The following is a 21901-nucleotide window of genomic DNA, read 5'->3' on the forward strand; positions in this document are numbered from 1 at the left end:
ACAGAGAGATGGGCTGTGTAAATGCATACTATGGCAAGGGCCGTGTGTGTGTGTTTACTATTGGAGGCTGTGTGGGTGTGTGATTACCTATGGAGGGCCGTGTGTGTAGTGTTACTATGGCGGGCTGTGATGTACTATGGAGGCCAGTGTGTGTGTTATATGCGCGGCTGTGGTATGTTACTATGGAGGGCCCGTGCTGTGGTATTACATATGGAGGGCTGTGTAGTTACATGGAGGGCTGTGCGTGTGTTTACTAATGGAGGGTTGTGTGTGGTTACTATGGAGGGCTGTAGGTGTTGTTAATCTGGAGGGCTGTGTGTGTTACTATGGAGGGCTGTGTGTGTTACTATGGAGGGCTGGTGGTGTTTGGTTACTATGGAGGGCTGTGTATGTTACAGGAGGGCCCGGGTGTGATGTATACTATGGAGGGCCGGGTGGTTGTTACTATGGAGGGCCGTGTGTGTGTTAAACTATGGAGGGCTTGTGTGTGTTACTATGGAGGCCGTGTGTGTGTGGTGGTGTTACTATGGAGGAGCCGTGTGTGTTACTATGGAGGGCCGTGTGTGATGTGTGTGTTACTCTGGAGGGCCCGTGTGTGTGTTCCTATGGAAGGGGCCGTGTGTATGTTACTATGGAGGGGGCCGTGTGTGCTGTGTTACTTGGAAGGGCCGGTTACTATGAGGGCTGTGTGTGTTGTTATAGAGGCTTGTGTATGTTTCTATGGAGGGCCTGTGGGTGTGTGTTACTATGGCAGGGCCGTGTGTGTGTTACTAATGGGGAGGGCTGTGTATGTTACTACTAATGGAGGGCGTGTGTGTGTGTTACTATGGAGGGCCCGGGTGTGTGTTACTATGGAGGGCCGTGTGTGTGTGTTATATGAGAGGGCTGTGTAATGTTACTATGGAGGGCCGTGTGTGGTGTTTACTATGGAGGGCGTGGTGTGATGTTACTATGGAGGGCTGTGTATGATTATATGGAGGCCGTGTTGTGTACTAATGGAGGGGCTGTGTATGTTACTAGGAGGGCCGTGTGTGTATTACTATGAGGGCTGTGTAATGTTACTATGGAGGGCTGTGCGTGTTACTATGAGGGTTGTGTTGTGTTTACTATGGAGGGCTGTGTGTTTGTTACTATGGTAGGGCTGTGTGTTACTATGCGAGGGCTGTGTGTGTTAGCTACTGGAGTGGCTTGTGTGATTGTTAACTATGGAGGGCTTGTGATGTTATATGGAGGGCCGGGTGTGTGTTACCTATGGAGGGGCCGGGTGTGTGTTACTAATGGAGGGCCGTTATGGTGAGTTACATGGAGGGCTGGTGTGTGTTAACTAATGAGAGGGCGGTGTGTTGTTACTATGGAGGGCCGGGTGTGTGTTACTTATGGAGGGCTGTGGGTGTGTTACTAATGGAGGGCCGTGTGTGTATTACTGAATGCGAGGGACCGTGTGTGTATTACTATGGAGGGACCTATTGTGTTAACTATGGAGGGCCGTGTGTGTGTTAACTATGGGAGAGGCTGTGTGTGTTACTTCATGGAGGCCGTGTGATGTTTACTATGGAGGGCCGTGTGTGTTACTATGGAGGGCTGGTGGTGTGTTACTATGGAGGGCTGTGGTGTGTTACTGGAGGGCTGTGGTTGTATTACTAATGGAGGGCCGTAGTGTGTTTACTATGGAAGGCTGTGGTGTGTGTGTTACATGAGATGCCGTGTGTGTGTTACTAATGGAGGGCTGTGTTGTAGTTACTATGGAGGACCTGTGGCTGTTTTACAATGGGGGCCGTGTGTGTTTACTATGGAGGGCCGTGTTGTGTTCACTATGGAAGAGGCCGTGTGTGTGTTACTATGGAGGCCCGTGTTGTGTTACTATGGAGGACTGTGGTGTTACTATGAGGGCCCCGTGTTGTGTTACATGAGAAGGGCCGTGTGTGTACTCTAATGGAGGGCCTTAGTGTGTTACTATGGAGGGCCGTGTGGGTGTGTTAACTATGGAGGGCGTGTGGTGTGTTACTATGGAGGGCCGTGTGTGTGTTACTATGGAGGGACCGTGGTGTGTTACTAATGGAGGACTGTGGTGTTACCTCCATGGAGGGCTGTGTGTGTTAACTAATGAAGGGCCCGTAGTTGTAGTCTAACTATGGAGGGCCGTGTGTGTTTACTATGGAGGCCGTGTGTGTGTTTACTATAGGAGGGCCGTGTGGTTACTACGGAGGGCCGTGTGTGTTAACTATGGAAGGAGCCGTGTTGGTTACTATGGAGGGCCGGATGGTGGGTGTTACTATGGAGTGCCGTGTGTGTTACTATGGAGTGCCGTGTGTGTTTACCTATGGAGGGCCGTTGTGTTTACTATGGAGGGCCGTTTGGTGTTACTATGGAGGGCCGTTTGTGGTTACTATGGAGGGCCGTGTGTGTTACTAATGGAGGCGTTTTGTGTTACTATGGAGGGCGTTTGTGTTACTAATGGAAGGACTGTGGTGTTAACTATGGAGAGCCCGTGTGTGTTTACTATGGAGGGCCGTGTGTGTGTTACTATGGAAGGGCCGTGTGTGTTACTATGGAGGGGCCGTGTGTGTTACTATGAGGGCCGTGTGTGTTACTATGGAGGGGCCGTGTGTGGTGTTACTATGGAGGGCCGTGTGTTGTGTGTTACTAAGGAGGGCCCGTGTTACTCTGGAGGGCTGTGTGTGGGTGTGTGTGTGGTGTGTTACTATGGAGGGCTGTGGTGTGTGTTAACTATGGAGGGGCCGTGTGTGTGTGTGTGTGTGTTACTATGGAGGGACGTGTGTGTGTGTTAACTATGGGAGGCGTGTGTGTGTGTACTATGGAGGGCCGATGTGTGTTGTGTGTTACTAAGGAGGGCCGTGTGTGTGGTGTGTTTACTATGGAGGGCCGTGGTGTGTGTGTTACTATGGGAGGGCCGTCGTGTTGGTGTGTGTTTGACTATAGGAGGGCCGTGTTGTGTGTGTTACTAGGAGGCCGTGTGTGTGTGTTACTATGGAGGGCCGTGTGTGTGTGTTACTATGGAGGGCGTGTGATGTGTGTTAACTATGGAGGGCCGATAGTGTGTGTGTGACTATGGGGGCCGTTGTGGTGTGTTACTATGGAGGGCCGTGATGTGTGTGTTAACTATGGAGGGCCTGTTGGTTTGTGTTGTGTTACTATGAAGGCCAGTGTGTGTTTTTACTAGCAGGCCGTGTGTGTGTGTTTACTATGGAGGGCCCGTGTGTGTGTTACTATGGAGGCCTTGTGTTTTGTGTGTGTTATATGAGGGCCGGTGTGATTACCTATGGAGGGCCGTGGTGGTGTGTGTTAACTATGGCCCCTACTAACTCTATCTGTCTCTCTAGGGCTGACCTCATTTTAGTCGACTTGGTATCGAATGTTTGGTCGACAGCTGTTGGTCGACAGGCTGTGGTAGACAGGATTGTTGGTGGAACAGGATGTTGGTGGACAGGATGTTGGTGGACAGGATGTTGGTGGACAGGAAAATGTTGAGTCGACAGGATGTTGGTCCGACAGGATGTTGGTCGACAGGCTTGTTGGTTTCCGACAGGAAGTTGGTCGACAAGGATGTTGTACAGGAATGTTGGTGGACAGGATGTGGTAAGACAGGATGTTTTGGTGACAGGATGTTGGTGGACAGGCATGTTGGTAGAACAGTAATGTTGGTAGACAGGATGTTGTAGAACAGGATGTTGGTAGAACAGATAGTGAAGACAGAATGTTCGGTAGAACAGGAAATGTTAGGGTAGAACAAGGATGTTTGGTAGACAGGCTGTTGGTAAAGACAGGAATGTCTGGTAGAGGCAGGCATGTATGGTAGACAGGCTGATTGTAAGACAGGATGCTGGTCGAACAGGATGCTGGTCGAACCGGATGCTGGTCGAACAAGGATGCTGGTCGACAGGATGCTGGTCGACAGATGCGGCGCAAGGAGCTTGGTCGACAGGACTGCTGAGTCGACAAGGATGCTGGTCGACAGGAATGCTGGTCGACAGGATGCTGGCGACAATGCTGGTACAGACAGGCTTGTTGGTCGACCAGGCTGTTGTGTAGACAGGCTGTTGGTAGACAGGCCTTGTTGTCGACAGGATGTTTTTGGGGTCCGACAGGCTGTTGTCGACAGGCTGTTGTCGACAGGGCTGTTGGTCGAACAGGCTGTTGGTCGACAGGCTGTTGGTAACGACAGAGATGTTGGTAGACAGGATGTTGGTAGACAGGATGTTGGCGACAGGATGTTGGTCCGACAGGATTGTTGGTCGACAGGATGTTGGTCGACAGGATGTTGGTCGACAGGATGTTGGTGGTCCGACAGGCTGTTTGTCGACAGGCTGTTGGTCGACAGATGTTTGGTCGACAGGATTGTTGGTGGACAGGATGTTTGATGACCAGGATGTTGGTGGGACACATGGATGTTGGTGGCAGGATGTTGGTGGAAGGATGTTGGTGGACAGGAATGTTGGTGGACAAGAAGTTGGTAGACCGGCTGTTGGGTAAGACAGGCTTGTTGGTAGAACAGGCTGTTGGTAAGACAGGCTGTTGGTAGAGCAGGCTGTTGGAGACCAGGATGCTGGGTAGACAGGATGCTTGGTAACCAGGAAATGCTGGTAGACAGGATGCTGGTAGCAGGATCTGGTAGACAGGATGCTGTCCGACAGGATGTTGGTCGGACAGGATGTTGGTGGACAGGCCTGTTGGTGGACAGAATGTGGGGTAGGACAGGATGTTGAGTGGACAGGATGTTGGTGGACAGGATGTTGGTGGACAGGAATGGTTGTAGACAGGATGTTGGTGGACAGGATGTTGTGGACAGGATGTTGGTGGACAGGCATGTTGAGTGGACAGGATGTTGGTGGACAGGATGGTTGGTGGCAGGATGTGGTGGACAGATGTTGGTGGACCCAGGATGGTTTGGTAGACACGACAGGATGTTGGTGGACAGGATGTTGGTGGACAGGATGTTGGTAGACAGGATGTTTCTTTAGTTGAGCTGTAGCAAATCTATATTTTGGAGTTTGTCAGAACGATGTCTATTCCACTTTATTCATGGCTGCGTATCCACTTAGGACATGTACTGTTGTTATGTTTTGCTTACTAACCAGGTTCTATATATGTCAACTTTGTATGTAAATACATGTTTGGAAAACAACCTATTATTATTTTATTGAGGCAGAGTATTCTTGGTTTATAAGGGCTTCAAGCTTGTAGTGATAACAGTCAAGACACAAGCCCCTTACTTGACTACAGCACAGACACACAGACATTTCACTGGGTCATGACTGGAATGGCGCTAGGTTGGGTCTTTTCATGTTAATGTCACGGCGTGTCACTTCCTCTGACGTCACTTCCTGTCCTTTGTTTCAACAGGGTATCATGCTAGTGTATGACATCACTAACGAGAAGTCCTTCGAGAACATCAAGAACTGGATCAGGAACATTGAAGAGGTATGAAGCTACCGCAGCAGGTAGCCTGAAAACAATCAGGTGTGAAGCTACCGCAGCAGGTAGCCTGAAAACAATCAGGTGTGATGCTACCGCAGCAGGTAGCCTGAAAACAATCAGGTGTGATGCTACCGCAGCAGGTAGCCTAAAAACAATCAGGTGTGAAGCTACCGCAGCAGGTAGCCAAAAAACAATCAGGTGTGAAGCTACCGCAGCAGGTAGCCTAAAAACAATCAGGTGTGAAGCTACCGCAGCAGGTAGCCAAAAAACACCAGGTATGAAGCTACTGCAGCAGGTAGCCTAGCAGTTAGAGAGGAGAGCCGTGTGTCTTCTATCAGTCTGTCTGTAGTATTAATCAGTCTTCTATCAGTCTGTGTAGTATTAATCAGTCTTCTCCTCCTCTGTCTGTCTGTAGTATTAATCAGTCTTCTATCAGTCTGTCTGTAGTATTAATCAGTCTTCTATCAGTCTGTCTGTGGTGTTAATCAGTCTTCTATCTGTCTGTCTGTAGTATTAATCAGTCTTCTCCTCCTCTGTCTGTCTGTAGTATTAATCAGTCTTCTATCAGTCTGTCTGTGGTATTAATCAGTCTTCTCTCCGATTCTGTCTGTAGCAATACTCAGTCTTCTCTCATTCTGTCTGTAGCAATACTCAGTCTTCTCATTATGTCTGTAGCAATACTCAGTCTTCTCATTCTGTCTGTTAGCAATACCAGTCTTCTCATTATGTCTGTATGTCTGTAGCAATACTCAGTCTTCTCATTCTGTCTGTATATAATCACTCTTCTCTCATTCTGTCTGTATTAATCAGTCTTCTCTCATTCTGTCTGTATTAATCAGTCTTCTCTCATTCTGTCTGTAGCAATACTCAGTTTCTCTCATTCTCTGTAGTATAATCAGTCTTCTCTCATCTGTCTGCAGCAATAATAAGTCTTCTCTCATTCTGTCTGTAGCAATAATCAGTTTTCATCATTCTCTGTCTGTAGTATTAATCAGTCTTCTCCTCCTCTGTCTGTAGTATTATCAGTCTTCTATCATTCTCTGTTAGTATTAATCAGTCTTCTCTCCTCCTCTGTCTGTCTGTAGTATTAATCCATCTTCTCCTTCTCTGTCTGTCTGTAGCATGCTTCCTCTGACGTGGAGAGGATGATCCTAGGAAAACAGTGTGACATGAACGACAAAAGACAGGTGTCAAAAGAACGAGGAGAAAGGTATGGAGGGTCTCAGAGTTTCAGGGTCTCTGTGTGTTTCAAATAAGCACTGACGAGTCTGAGATGTCTTTGTGCAGGTCCGTTGGAAACAATGTGATAACGTTCCCGAGAAAAGAGAAACCCCCACACTGCTCTTGATAATATATTTGGTGAAACCCTCCACTGCTCGTCTTAGTATCTTTGGTGAAACCCCCACACTGCTCTTCATAGTATCTTTGGTGAAACCCCAACACTGCTCTTCATAGTATCTTTGGTGAAACCCCCACACTGCTCTTCATAGTATCTTTGGTGAAAAACCCCACACCTGCTCTTCATAGTATCTTTGGTGCCCACACTCTTCATAGTATCTTTGGTGAAACCCCCCAACTGCTCTCATAGTATCTTTGGTGAAACCCCCACACTGCTCTTCATAGTATCTTTGGTGAAACCCCACACTGCCTTCATAGTATCTTTGGTGAAACCCCCACACTGCTCTTCATAGTATCTTTGGTGAAACCCCCACACTGCTCTTCATGTATCTTTGGTGAAACCCCACATTGCTCTTCATAGTATCTTTGGTGAAACCCCCCAGATGCTCTTCATAGTATCTTTGGTGAAACCCCACACTGCTCTTCATAGTATCTTTGGTGAAACCCCCACACTGCTCTTCATAGTATCTTTGGTGAAACCCCCCACACTGCTCTTCATAGTATCTTTGGTGAAACCCCCACACTGCTCTTCATAGTATCTTTGGTGAAACCCCCACACTGCTCTTGATAGATAGTATCTTTGGTGAAACCCCCACACTGCTCTTCATAGTATCTTTGGTGTAAATGTACTCCCTGTTATACGTTTGACAATGTACTCATAATATACAGTATGATCTATGTCTGTCATAGCCAGCCCAGTTCTCCCTTCATAATGTAGTACAATTCCTTTTGTAACAGAAAGGTAACATCACTTTTACGTTCTGTGCCATGCCCTCTTGGAATGTGTTGCATTGTGGGGGCTGCTGTTGATTATATTTTTTAAGTACATCTGTAACATGAATTATTAACATGAATTGTTCTCATAATGTTTCTTCTGTTTTATTCGTCACAGTTGGCGATTGATTATGGCATCAAGTTCTTAGAAACGAGYGCCAAATCCAGCCTGAATGTGGAAGAGGTGACTTCTGTTCAATACTATTCATTTATACMTATTTATTAATTCTTCTCTCTTAATTCTTCTCTCATAAACGTGTTCCTGAAGTATAATTTTGTTTGTTTGTTTTGAAACAGTCCTTTTTCACCCTGGGAAGAGACATAATGACGAGACTCAACAGAAAAATAGTGAGTCTATGTTGTTGTTTAGCAGATGATGCTCATATGATGTAAACTTATCCACAATGTAAGTTCCAGCAGTTGGTGGCAGCAATGGGGTGTTAAGAGTGGTAATTGACCCTTAACCCAAACCTTTTCACCTCTCCCCCCCCTGCTTCAGAACGACAACAGTCCTCCAGGAGGCGGTGGGCCGGTCAAGATCACAGAGAACCGGTCAAAGAAGAGCAGCTTCTTCAGATGTTCTCTGTTCTAGTGGATCCATCCTCTCCTTTCCATGGACTGGTACAGCCTTTACCTGCCCTGCTGCTTCCCCCCCCAGAGCTGAGCAGAATACACCCCCAACCCCTCACCAGGCCTGGTACCAGGCTACCTACCTAGCATACCTCCAACCCCTCACCAGGCCTGGTACCAGGCTACCTACCTAACTCTCCTCCACACCCAAAACTGGGTCTTGGCCTGGCTAGGCTACTTATTGCTGCTGAGCTGGCTGGCTATTCTGTAGGCTACAGAGGAAAGCGACTCGCCATCCCATTTTTAAAAAATGACACGTTAGAGAACCAAAACAATTCTGAAAAGAAGAAGGAATGCCCTCCAACGGTTGTCCTAACTGCCCCCCCTCTCTCCCTTCCCCAAAGGAGTCTAGGGCTGCGTCCAAAATGGAACCCTATTCACTATATGGTCTGTCTGTAGTATTGGTCAAAAGTAGTGCACTATATAGGGAATAGGATGCCATAGGGCCCTGGTCAAAAGTAGTGCACTATATAGGGAATAGGATGCCATAGGGCCCTGGTCAAAAGTAGTGCACTACATAGGGAATAGGGTGGCATTTTTGGATGCAGTACATTTCTCCCCCAACAGCTCTGATTGACAGTTGAGTCCTGTGTTCTGTGTTCTGTAACTCACCCCTGGAAACGCTTTGTTGTTTGTCAGCTTCCTGTTTAGCTGAAGCTGCCTTTCCCCTGTATTCACTCGATGCACAGTTAACTTTTTATTTTGTTGTCGTGTGTCTTGTCTTTCYACCGACCGARTCTTTCTGCGAGAAAAGAGATTGACACCCTGAAGGATTGGAAGAGTCGTTTGGGCTTGGATCTCGGGTCGGTTTGCTACTAGAGAAGAATGTAGTCAACTGAAAATCACAGGTTATCGTCACGTTCACTTTTTAAAGTCATGAATGAACATGACTGCAGGGAGAGATGAAGAGAGAGTATTGTACTGCATGTTCTGCCCACACTAGAAAGGAAAATGTAACTGTTAAATATTCTACCAAAGCCGATGTCTTCATTGTGATGGTTGTTTCACCAATGTCTTTATTTTTTAATTTGTTTTGTCTTTTAGTTTTATATAATCTTTATGTAATCGCACTGGAGATCGCACTGATTAGCCTCTACTCAACTTAAAACCACTGATTAACCTCTACTCAACTTAACACCACTGAGTAACCTCTACTCAACTTAAAACCACTGAAAAAAGAGAGAGATCAATAGTCAGTCCTTCTCTCATTCTGTCTGTAGCAATAATCAGTCTCTCCCATTCTGTCTGGTTAGTAAATTAATCCGTCTTTCTCTGCATTCTGGTCTGTAAGTATTAATCAGTCTTCTCATCATCTGTCTGTAGTATTAATAGTCCTAGTCTTGCATTCTAGTACTGTAGATATATTCAGTCTCTTATAGTCTGTGCTGTGCAATTACATCAAGTATTCTTCATTATTGTCTGTAGTATTAATTCAGTCTTCTCTTCTTGTTCGTTGTAGATATTAACTCCAGTCTTCTCCTCTATTTCTGTATGTCTAGCATATAATCAGTCTCTTCATTCTGTCTGTAGTATTAATCACTCTTCTCTCATTCCCTGTCTGTATATAATCAGTCTTCTCTCATCTCTGTCTGTATTAATCAGTCTTCTCTCACCTGTCTGTAGAATATCCAGTCTTCTCTCTTCCTCTGTCTGTAGTTAATAATCAGTCTTCTCCTCATTCTGTCTGCAATAATAGTCTTCTCATCATCTGTCTGTAGCAATATCAGTTTCTTCCTCTTGTCTGTAGTATAAATCAGTCTTTCTCCTCGTGTCTGTAGTATTATCAGTCTTCTATAATTCTCTGTAGTATTAATCGAGTCTTCTCCTCCTCCTCTGTCTGTCGTAGTATTAATCATCTTCTCCTCTCTGTCTTCCTGTAGCATGCTCTCTGACGTGGAGAGATGATCCTAGGAAACAAGTGTGACATGAACGACAAAAAGACAGGTGTCAAAAGAACGAGAGAGAAAGGTATGAGGGTCTCAGAGTTTCAGGGTCTCTGTGTGTTTCAAATAAGCACTGCGAGTCTGAGATGTCTTGTTGCAGGGTCCGTTGGAAACAATGTGATAACGTTCCGAGAAAAAAGAGAAACCCCCACACTGCTCTTGATAATATATTTGGGTGAAACCCTCCACACTGCTCGTCTTAGTATCTTTGGTGAAACCCCCACACTGCTCTTCATAGTATCTTTGGTGAAACCCAACACTGCTCTTCATAGTATCTTTGTGAAACCCCCACACTGCTCTTCATATAATCTTTGGTGAAACCCCCACACCTCTCTTCATATATCTTTGGTGAAACCCCACACTGCTCTTCATAGTATCTTTGGTGAACCCCCAGACTGCTCTTCATAGTATCTTGGTGAAACCCCAACACTGCTTCTTGATATAATCTTTGGTGAAACCCCCACTTGCTCTTCATAGTATCTTTGGTGAAACCCCACACTGCTCTTCATAGTATCTTTGGTGAAACCCCCACACTGCTCTTCATGGTATCTTTGGTAAACCCCCACATTGCTCTTCATAGTATCTTTGGTGAAACCCCCACACTGCCTTCATAGTATCTTTGGTGAAACCCCACACTGCTCTTCATAGTATCTTTGGTGAAACCCCCACACTGCTCTTCATAGTATCTTTGGTGAAACCCCCACACTGCTCTTCATAGTATCTTTGGTGAACCCCCACACTGCTCTTCATAGTATCTTTGGTGAAACCCCCACACTGCTCTTATAGCTAGTATCTTTGGTGAAACCCCCACACTGCTCTTCATAGTATTCTTTGGTGTAAAATGTTACTTCCCTGTTATAGTTTGACAATACTCATAAATATAGTATGATCTATGTCTGTCATAGCCAGCCCAGTTCTCCCTTCATAATGTAGTACAATTCCTTTTGTAACAGAAAGGTAACATCACTTTTAACGTTCTGTGCCATGCCTCTTGAATGTGTTGCATTGTGGGGGCCTGCTGTTGATTATTATTTTTTTAAGTACATCTGTAACATGAATTATTAACATGAATTGTTCTCATAATGTTTCTCTGTTTTATTCGTCACAGTTGGCGATTGATTATGGCATCAAGTTCTTAGAAACGAGGCGCAAATCCAGCCTGAATGTGGAAGAGGTGACTTCTGTTCAATACTATTCATTTATACTAATTTATTTAATTCTTCTCTCTTAATTCTTCTCTCATAAAGGTGTTCCTGAAGTATAATTTTGTTTGTTTTGTTTTGAAACAGTCCTTTTTCACCCTGGGAAGAGACATAATGACGAGACTCAACAGAAAAATAGTGAGTCTATGTTGTTGTTTAGCAGATGATGCTCATATGATGTAAACTTAATCCAAAATGTAAGTCCAGCAGTTGGTGGCAGCAATGGGGTGTTAAGAGTGGTAATTGACCCTTAACCCAAACCTTTTCACCCTCTCCCCCCTGCTTCAGAACGACAACAGTCCTCCAGGAGGCGGTGGGCCGGTCAAGATCACAGAGAACCGGTCAAAGAAGAGCAGCTTCTTCAGATGTTCTCTGTTCTAGTGGATCCATCCTCTCCTTTCCATGGACTGGTACAGCTTTCCTGCCCTGCTGCTTCCCCCCCAGAGCTGAGCAGAATACACCCCCCCAACCCTCACCAGGCCTGGTACCAGGCTACCTACCTACCTTCTCCTCCACACCCAAACTGGGTCTTGGCCTGGCTAGGCTACTTATTGCTGCTGAGCTGGCTGGCTATTCTGTAGGCTACAGAGGAAAGCGACTCGCCATCCATTTAAAAAAAATGACACGTTAGAGAACAAAAACAATTCTGAAAAGAAGAAGGAATGCCCTCCAACGGTTGTCCTAACTGCCCCCCTCTCCCTTCCCCAAAGGAGTCTAGGGCTGCGTCCAAAATGGAACCCTATTCACTATATGGTCTGTCTGTTAGTATTGGTCAAAAGTAGTGCACTATATAGGGAAGGATGCCATAGGCGCCTGGTCAAAAGTAGTGACTATATAGGGAATAGGATGCCATAGGGCCCTGGTCAAAAGTAGTGCACTCATAGGGAATAGGGTGGCATTTTTGGATGCAGTAACATTTCTCCCCCAACAGCTCTGATTGACAGTTGAGTCCTGTGTTCTGTGTTCTGTAACTCACCCTGGAAACGCTTTGTTGTTTGTCAGCTTCCTGTTTAGCTGAAGCTGCCTTTCCCCTGTATTCACTCGATGCACAGTTACCTTTTTATTTTTTTGTTCGTGTGTCTTGTCTTTCCACGGACCGAGTCTTTCTGCGAGAAAAGAGATTGACACCCTGAAGGATTGGAAGAGTCGTTTGGGCTTGGATCTCGGGTCGGTTTGCTACTAGAGAAGAATGTGTCAACTGAAAATCACAGGTTTATCGTCACGTTCACTTTTTAAGTCATGAATGAACATGACTGCAGGGAGAGATGAAGAGAGAGTATTGTACTGCATGTTCTGCCACACATAGAAAGGAAATGTAACTGTTAAATATTCTACAAAGCCGATGTCTTCATTGTGATGGTTGTTTCACCAATGTCTTTATTTTTTAATTTGTTTTGTCTTTTTAGTTTTATATAATCTTTATGTAATCGCACTGGAGATCGCACTGATTAGCCTCTACTCAACTTAAAACCACTGATTAACCTCTACTCAACTTAACACCACTGAGTAACCTCTACTCAACTTAAAACCACTGATTAGCCTCTACTCAACTTAAAACCACTGATTAGCCTCTACTCAACTTAAAACCACTGATTAGCCTCTACTCAACTTAAAACCTGATTAGCCCTTAGTAACTTAAACCACTGAGTAACCTCTACTCAACTTAAAACACTGAGTACCTCTACTCAACTTAAAACCACTGATTAGCCTTACTCAACTTAAAACGCACTGATTAGCCTCTACTCAACTTAAAACCACTGATTAGCCTCTATCAACTTAAAACCACTGATTAGCCTCTGTGCTTTAAGTGTTCTTTTAAAGCCTTGAATGTTGTTGTTATTGTTGTTGTTGTGTGTTTTTGAAGTTTAGACTTTCTTTCATTCCATTCACTGAAAACGGCCCTCAGTTTGTTTTTGAGTTGACAGACCTTTCTGAAGAAACGACTACAACCACCACGGTAGAAGATACTGACTCATACAACGACTAACAACCACCACGGTAGAAGATACTGATCATACAACGACTACAACCACCACGGTAGGAGATCGGACTCATACAACGACTAACCACCACGGTAGCAGATACTGACTCATACAACCACCACGGTAGAAGATACTGACTCATACAACGACCACAACCACCACGGTAGAAGATACTGACTCATACAACCACCACGGTAGAAGATACTGACTCATACAACACCACGGTAGAAGATACTGACTCATACAACCACCACGGTAGCAGATACCGACTCATACACACACCACGGTAGGAGATACTGACTCATACAACCACCACGGTAGCAGATACTTGACTCATACAACGACTACAACCACCACGGTAGCAGATACTGACTCATACAACGACACGGTAGGAGATACTGACTCATACAACCACACGGTAGAAGATACTGACTCATACAACGACTACAACCACCACGGTAGAAGATACTGACTCATACAACGACCACAACCACCACGGTAGCAGATACGGACTCATACAACCACCACAACCACCATGGTAGGAGATACCGACTCATACAACACCACCACGGTAGCAGATACGGACTCATACAACGACACAAACCACCATGGTAGGAGATACTGACTCATACGACAACCACGGTAGAAGATAACTGACTCATACAAACAACGACAACCACCACGGTAGAAGATACGACTCATACACCCACACGGTAGCAGATACTGACATCAACGACAAACCACCACGGTAGATCTGACTCATACAACGACCACGGTAGAAGATACGACTCATAACATAGACCACAACCACCCACGGTAGAAGATACTGACTCATACAACCTCCACGGTAGCAAGATACCAACTCATACAACCACCACGGTAACAGATACTGACTCATAACACCACACGGTAGCAGATACTGACTCATACAACGACCACAACACACCACGGTAGCAGATCTGACTCATACAACCACCACGGTAGAGATACCGACAACATACAACCACCACAGTAGAAGATACTGACTCATACAACACCACGGTAGAAGATACCGACACATACAACCACCACGGTAGAGAGATACTGACTCATACAACCACCACGGTAGAGATTACTGATCATACAACACCACGGTAGACGATACTGAACTCATACAACCACCACGGTAGAAGATACTGACTCATACAACCACACGGTAGCAGATACTGACTATACAACACGGTAGCAGATACTGATCATAACAACACACGGTAGCAGTACTGACTCATACCACCACGACGGTAGCAGATACTGACTCAACCCCACCAGATGCAATACTGACTCATACAACCACCACGGTAGCAGATACTGACTCAACAGCCACCCGGTAGCAGATACCGACTCATACAACGACCACACCACCACGGTAGAGATCTGACTCATACCCACCACGGTAGCAGATACTGACTCATACCAGTGCTTTGAAAAGTGCAACAAGCAAAAACCTCTTGAGTTCTATCGTTGGTTCCTTTTCAATGCAAATGTTTGTAAATGTATTATATTTTTTTGTACGGTATCCTGGCACTGGGGTTACGTCTACACCGTTCTGTTGTTTGGGGTTACGTCTACACCGTTCTGTTGTGGGGGTTCGTCCACACCGTTCTGTTGTTTGGGGTTTACGTCTACACGTTCTGTTGTTGGGGTTACGTCTAACCGTTCTGTTGTTTGGGGTTACGTCTACACCGTTCTGTTGTTGGGGTTCGTTCTACACGTTCTTGTTGGGGTTACGTCACACCGTTCTGTTGTTGGGGTTATCGTCTACACCGTTCTGTTGTTGGGGTTACGTCACACCGTTCTGTTTGTTGGGGTTACGTCTACACCGTTCTGTTGTTGGGGTTACGTCTACACCGTTTGTTGTTGGGGTTACGTCTACACCGTTCTGTTGTTTGGGTTAGCGTCTACACCGTTCTGTTGTTTGGGGTTACTCTACACCCGTTCTGTTTGTTTGGGGTTACGTCTACACACGTTCTGTTGTTTGGGGTTACCGTCTACACGTTCTGTTGGGGTTACGTCAACCGTTCTGGTGTTGGTTACGTCCACACCGTTCTGTTGTTTGGGGTTACGTCTACACCCGTTCTGTTGTTTTGGGTTTACGTCTACACCGTTCTGTTGTTTGGGGTTACGTCTACACGTTCTGTTGTTGGGGTTACGTCACACCGTTCTGTTGTGGGGTTACGTCCACACCGTTCTGTTGTTGGGGTTACGGTCTAAACCGTTCTTTGTTTGGGGGTTTACGTCACACCGTTCTGTTGTTTTGGGGTTACGTCCACACCGTTCTGTTGTTTGGGGTTACGTCCACACGCGTTCTGTTGTGGGGTTACGTCTACACCGTTCTGTTGTTGGGGTTACGTCTACCGTTCTGTTTGGGGTTACGTCCAACGTTCGTTGTTGGGGGTTACGTCTACACGTTCTGTTGTTGGGGGTTACGTCTACACCGTTCTGTTGTTGGGTTACGTCTACCGTTCTGTTGTGGGGTTACGTCTACACCGTTCTGTTGTTGGGGTTACGTCTACACCGTTCTGTTGTTTGGGGTTACGATCACACCGTCTCTGTGTTGTGGGGGTTTAGTCCACAGCCGTTCCTGTTGTTGGGTTAACGTCTACCACCGTTCTGTTTGTTTGGGGTTTACGTCGACACCGTTCTGTGTTTGGGGTACGTCACACGACCGTGTTGTTGTTTGGGGTTAGTCCACACGTTCTGTTGTTGGGGTTACGTCAACACGTTTTGTTGTTGGGGGTTACGTCCACACCGTCTGCTGTTGTTGGGGGTTACGTCACACTTCTGTGTTGGGGACGTACACCGTTCTGTTGTTGGGGGTTTACGTCACACCGTTCTGTTGTTGGGGTACGTCCACACGTTCTTTGTTGGGTACGGTCCACACCGTTCTGTTTGTTTGGGGGTTACGTCCACACCGTTCTGTGTGTTGGGGGGTTACGTCCACACGTTCTAGTTGTTTGTGGGTTACGTCCACACCGTTCTGTTTGTTGGGGTTACGTCCACACGTCCTGTTTTTGGGGTTCGTACCCGTTTGTTTGGGTTACGTCCAACCGTTTCTGGTTGGGGTACGTCCACACCGTTCTGTTGTTTGGGGTTACGTCCACACCGTTCTGTTGTTGGGGGTGTTACGTCCACACCGTTCTGTTGTTGGGGTTAGTCCTACACCGTTCTGTTTGTGGGGTTAGTCGCACACCGTTCTGTTGTTGGGGTTACGTCTACACCGTTCTGTTGTTGGGGGTTACGTCCACACCGTTCTGTTGTTGGGTTACGGTCCACCCGTTCTGTTGTTGGGGTTACGTCTACACCGTTCTGTTGTTGGGTTACGTCCACACCGTTCTGTTGTTGGGGTTTAGTCCACACGTTCTGTTGTTGGGGTTACGTCTACACCGTTCGTTGTTGGGGTTACGTCAACCGTTCTGTTGTTGGGGGTTCGTCCACACGTTCTGTTTGGGGTTACGTATACACCATTCAAACAGAAAAGCTGCTTTTCAACATATCTTAATTACCCATTTTTGGAAGGAAAACTAATACATTTTATAGGTATATTTCATAGAATTTGTAAACACTGGACAGTTGCTTTAAATGATGAGAATTGTAATGAAGTATACCAGCGTAACGTGTTTGAACGACGGGGGCAGAGACTGGAGGTGTAATAATCAGTTTTTTTGTGGAACGAATGCCGTGAATGGCTTGGTTAACTACATTGAAGTGATATGTTTGATAGAGCTGCTGTTGTAAATGTAAGCAGTGATGGTGAGGGACAATGAATTACATGGAACGTCATGTCTGGACACCCAAGATGTATCAGCATTCTCAGAAATATTTCTATAGTTGGTGTAACAATGAAAGCATTCCTGCATGTTTTCATAAGGTTGGTTCAGTGGCGGTTCTCATTCTATCCGTTGGTGTATGGCTAGTGTTGCTTGCTACAAGCGCAGCAAAAAAGGCATTTAGCCCATCTGGCAGATCCGCAATCACTAGGCATACACCAAGTGAATAGAAAAACCAAATGGAGATGCTTTCATTGTTACACCAACGTGATAGAAAGTATTCTAGAAATGTCTGGTATACATCTGTGTTTCCAGACATGACGTTTCCATGGTAATTCATGTCCCCTCAAACATCACTGCATTACAACAACAGCTCTATCAAACATATCTACTTCATGTAGTAACTCAAGCCATCACGCATTCGTTCCACAAAAACAAGTGATTATCTACACCGTCATCTCTGCCCCCGTCGTCTCAATACACAGGTTACGCTGTATGAACTTGTCAATTACATTCTTCATCCATTTTAAAGCAACTGTCCGTGTTTACAAATGTCTATGAAATCATGACCTATAAAATGTAATTAGTTTTTCCTTCCAAAAATGGGTAATTAAGGATATGTTGAAAGCAGCGTTTTCTGTTTGGAATGGGTGTATACGTACCCCAACAACAGAAACGGTGTGGACGTAACCCCCAACACAGAACGGTGTGGACGTCCCAACCACCAGAACGGTGTAGACGTCAACCCCAACAACAGAACGGTGTGGAACGTAACCCCCAAACAACAAACGGTGTGGACGTAACCCCACACAGAACGGGTAGACCGTAACCCCACACAACAGAACGGTGGTGGACCGTAACCACAACAAGAAGGGTGTGGACGTAACCCAACAACAGAACGGTGTAGACGTAACCCAACAACAGAACGGTGGTGACGTAACCCCCAACAACAGCACGGTGTGGACGTAACCCAACAACAGAACGGTGTGGACGTAAACCCCAACAACAGAACGGTGTGGACGTAAACCCAAACACAGGGAACGGTGTGGCGTTAACCCCAAACAACCAGAACGGTGTGGAGCGTAACCCCAAACAGAAGCGGTGTGGAGCGTAACCCCCAAAAACAGAACGGTGTGGACGTGAACCCAAAACAACAGAACGGTGTGGACGTAACCCCAACAATAGAACGGTGGTGGACCGTAACCCCCAACAACAGAACGTGTGGACGTAACGCCCAAACAACAGAACGGTGTGGACCGTACCCCAACAACAGAACGGTGTGGAACGTACCCAACAACAGAACGGTGTGGACGTAACCCCAACAACAGAACGGTGTGGGAACGTAACCCCAAACAACAGAACGTGTGGACGTAACCCCCACAACAGAACGTGTGGAACGTAACCCCCAACAACAAAACGGTGTTGACGTAACCCCAAACACCAGAACGGTGTGGACGTAACCCAACAACAGAACGGGTGTGGACCGGTAACCCCAAAACAAACAGAACGGTGTCGACGTAACCCCAACAACAGAAGCGGTGTAGACGTAACCAACAACAGAAACGGTGTGGACGTAACCCCCACAACAGAACGGTGTGGACGTAACCCAAAAACAGAACGGTGTAGACGTAACCCCAACAACAGAACGGTGTAGACGTAACCCCAACAACAGACAGGTGTAGACGTAACCCCCAACAACAGAACGGTGTAGACGTAACGCCCCAACAAACAGAACGGTGTAGACGTAACCCCCAACAACAGAACGGTGGTGGACCGTACCCCAAACAGAACGGTGTAAGACTGTAACCCAACAACAAGAACGGTGTAGACGTAACCCAACAACAGAACGGTGTGGAAGTAACCCCAAACCACAGAACGGTGTGGACGTAACCCAAACAACAGAACGGTGTGGGACGTAACCCCAACAACAGAACGGTGTAGGACGTAACCCCCAACAAACGAACGGTGTGGACGTAACCCAACAACAGAACGGTGTGGACGTAACCCCACAACAAGAACGGTGTAGACGTAACCCCAAACAACAGAACGGTGTAGACGTCACCCAACAACAGAACGGTGTAGACGTAACCCAAACAAACAGAACGGGTGTGGACGTAACCCCACACCAGAACGGTGTGGACGTAACGCCCAACAGAACGGTGTAGACGTAACCCAAACAACAGAACGGTGTAGACGTAACGCGCCAAACAACAGAACGGTGTAGAACGTACCCCAAACAACAGAACGGGTGTAGACGTAACCCCAACAACAGAACGGTGTAGAACGTAACCCGCAACAACAGAACGGGTGTAATGACGTAACCCCACCACAGCAACGGTGTCGACGTAACCCAACAACAGAACGGTGTGGGACGTAACCCCAACAACAGAACGGTGTAGACGTACCCAACAACAGAAGGTTGTGGAACGTAACCCCAACAACAGAACGGTGGTAGACGTAACCAACAACAGAACGGTGTAGACTAACCCCAAACAACAGAACGGTGTAGACCGTAAGCCCCAACAAAGAACGGTGTAGCCGTAACCCAAACAACAGAAAACGGTGTGGACGTAACCCCCACAACAGAACGGTGTAGACGTAACCCCAAACAACAGAACGGTGTGACGTAACCCAGTGCCAGGATACGTACAAAAATATATAACATTTACAACATTTGCATGAAAAGGAACGCAACGATAGAACTCAAGAGGGTTTTTGCTTGTTGCTACTTTTCAAAAGCACTGGTATGAGTCAGTATCTGCTACCGGTGGTGGTTGGTATGAGTCAGTATTTCTACCGTGGTGGTTGTGGTCGTTGTATGAGTCGGTATCTCTACCGTGGTGGCTGTATGAGTCAGTATCTGCTACAGTGGTGGTTGTATGAGTCAAGTATTCTGCTATCGGTGGGTTGGTGGTATGAGTCAGTATCTGCTACCGTGGTGGGGGTAATGAGTCAGTACTGCTACCGTGGTGGTTGTATGAGTCAGTATCTGCTACGTGGTGGTTGTATGAGTCAGTACTCTGCTACCGTGGTGGTTGTATGAGTCAGTATATTCTACGTGGTGGTTGTATGGAGTCAGTATCGTCTACCGTGGCTGGTTGTATGAGTAGTATCTTCCTACCCGTGGTGGTTGTATGAGTCAGTATTTCTACGTGGTGGTTGTATGTGTCGGTATCTTCTACCGTGGTGGTTTGTATGAGTCAGTATCTTTCTACTGTGGTGGGTTGTATGTGTCGGTATCTTCTACCGTGGTGGTTTGGGTATGAGTCAGTATCGCTAGCCGGTGTGTGGTTGTGGTCGTTGTATGAGTCAGTATCTGCTATCGCGTGGTGGTTGTATGAGTCGTATCTGCTACCCGTGGTGGTTGTATGAGTTTGGGTATCTGCCTACCGATGGAGGTTGTTATGAGTCAGTATCTTCTAACCGTGGTGGTTGTGTCTAATGTATGAGTCGGTATCTTCTACCGTGGTCGTTGTATGAGTCAGTATCTTCTAACCGTGGTGGTTGTGGTCGTTGTAATGTCAGTAATCTGCTACCGTGGTGGTTGTATGAGTCGGTATCTTCTACCGTGTGGTTGTCGTTGTTGTATGAGTTAGTACTTCTACCGTGGTTGTCGTATGAGTCAGTATCTCCTAACCAATGGGGTTGTGGGTCGTTGTATGAGTCGCCGTATCTCTACCGTGGTGGGTTTATGAGTCGGTATCTCCTACCATGGTGGTTGTGTGGTTGTATGAGTCCGTATCTGCTACCGTTGGTGTGGTTGTGGTCGTGTTGTATGAGTCAGTATCTCTTTACCGTGGTTGGTTGTCGTCCGTTGTATGAGTCCAGTATCTTCTACCGTGGTGGTTGTATGAGTCAAGTATCTCCTTACGTGGTCGTTGTATGAGTCAGTATCTGCTACGTGGTGGTTGTAGTTTCGTGTATGAGTCAGTATCTTGCTACCGTGGTGGTTGTATGGAGCAGTATCTCCTACCGTGGTGGTTGTTGAGTCGGTATCTGCTACCGTGGTGGTTGTATGAGTCAGTATCTTCTTACCGTGGGGTTGTATGAAGACAGTATCTTCTACCGTGGTGGTTGTAGTGAGTCAGTATCTTCTACGTGTGGTTGTGGTCCCGTTGTATGAGTCAGTTTCTCTACGTGGTGGGTTGTATGAGTCATAGTATCTGCTACCGTGTGGTTTGTAGTCGTTGGTATGAGTCCGTATCTCCTACCGTGGTGGTTGTAGTCGTTGTAGAAGTCGTATCTTCTACCGTGGTGGTTGTAGTCGTTGTATGAGTCAGTAATCTTCTACGTTGGTGGTTGTTAGTCGCTTTCTTCAGAAAGGTCCTGTCAACTCAAAAACAAACTGAGGGCTCGTTTCCAGTGAATGGAATGAAAGAAAGTCTAAACTTCAAAAACACACCACACAACAATAAACAACAACATTCAAGGCTTTAAAAAAGACACTTAAAGCACAGAGGCTAATCAGTGGTTTTAAGTTGAGTAGAGCTAATCAGTGGTTTTAAGTTGAGTAGAGGCCTAATCAGTGGTTTTAAGTTGAGTAGAGGCTAAATCATGGTTTTAAGTTGAGTAGAGGTTACTCCAGTGGTTTAAGTTGAAGTAGAGGTTACTCAGTGGTTTTAAGTTGACTGAGAGGTATCAGTGTTTTAAGTTGAGTAGATGGCTAATCAGTGGGTTTTAAGTTGAAGTAGAGGCTATCAGTGGTTTTAAAGTTTGAGTAGAGGCTTAAA

General features: G+C 46.2%; 1 protein-coding gene and 4 long non-coding RNA genes across 9 annotated transcripts; 2 read left to right on the forward strand and 3 right to left on the reverse strand.

The window, feature by feature from the left end:
• Nucleotides 1-5366: 5366 nt before the first annotated feature.
• Nucleotides 5367-9382, forward strand: LOC112078757 (ras-related protein Rab-8B). The gene is made up of 5 exons (XM_024144894.2): nt 5367-5439; nt 6558-6645; nt 7725-7792; nt 7906-7956; nt 8108-9382. The coding sequence occupies exons 1-5, from the start codon at nt 5368-5370 to the stop codon at nt 8198-8200; spliced, it is 372 nt and encodes a 123-aa protein (XP_024000662.2). The 5' UTR covers nt 5367; the 3' UTR covers nt 8201-9382.
• A 1905-nt stretch (nt 9383-11287) lies between these two features.
• On the forward strand, nt 11288-11794 carry LOC112078758 (uncharacterized). Its single transcript, XR_002895770.2, has 3 exons — nt 11288-11355; nt 11471-11521; nt 11672-11794. It is a non-coding gene; the product is annotated as an uncharacterized lncRNA (long non-coding RNA).
• Nucleotides 11795-13236: 1442 nt separating this feature from the next.
• Nucleotides 13237-14400, reverse strand: LOC139026877 (uncharacterized). Of its 5 annotated transcripts, XR_011478820.1 has the most exons (4): nt 14360-14400; nt 13799-13917; nt 13444-13697; nt 13237-13366 (listed from the first exon to the last, which is right to left on the reverse strand). It is a non-coding gene; the product is annotated as an uncharacterized lncRNA (long non-coding RNA). The 5 variants fall into 5 exon arrangements; XR_011478824.1 differs by lacking the exons at nt 13799-13917; nt 14360-14400 and adding an exon at nt 14229-14273; XR_011478823.1 differs by lacking the exons at nt 13799-13917; nt 14360-14400 and adding an exon at nt 13919-13928.
• Nucleotides 14401-14678: 278 nt separating this feature from the next.
• Nucleotides 14679-15516, reverse strand: LOC139026876 (uncharacterized). The gene is made up of 4 exons (XR_011478819.1): nt 15439-15516; nt 15189-15328; nt 14819-15109; nt 14679-14712 (listed from the first exon to the last, which is right to left on the reverse strand). It is a non-coding gene; the product is annotated as an uncharacterized lncRNA (long non-coding RNA).
• A 143-nt stretch (nt 15517-15659) lies between these two features.
• LOC139026875 (uncharacterized) lies at nt 15660-16525 on the reverse strand. Its single transcript, XR_011478818.1, has 3 exons — nt 16453-16525; nt 15865-15951; nt 15660-15763 (listed from the first exon to the last, which is right to left on the reverse strand). It is a non-coding gene; the product is annotated as an uncharacterized lncRNA (long non-coding RNA).
• Between the last annotated feature and the right edge of the window lie 5376 nt (nt 16526-21901).

This window comes from Salvelinus sp. IW2-2015, unplaced genomic scaffold (genome assembly GCF_002910315.2).
Source record: "Salvelinus sp. IW2-2015 unplaced genomic scaffold, ASM291031v2 Un_scaffold6202, whole genome shotgun sequence".
Lineage (NCBI taxonomy): Eukaryota > Metazoa > Chordata > Actinopteri > Salmoniformes > Salmonidae > Salvelinus > Salvelinus sp. IW2-2015.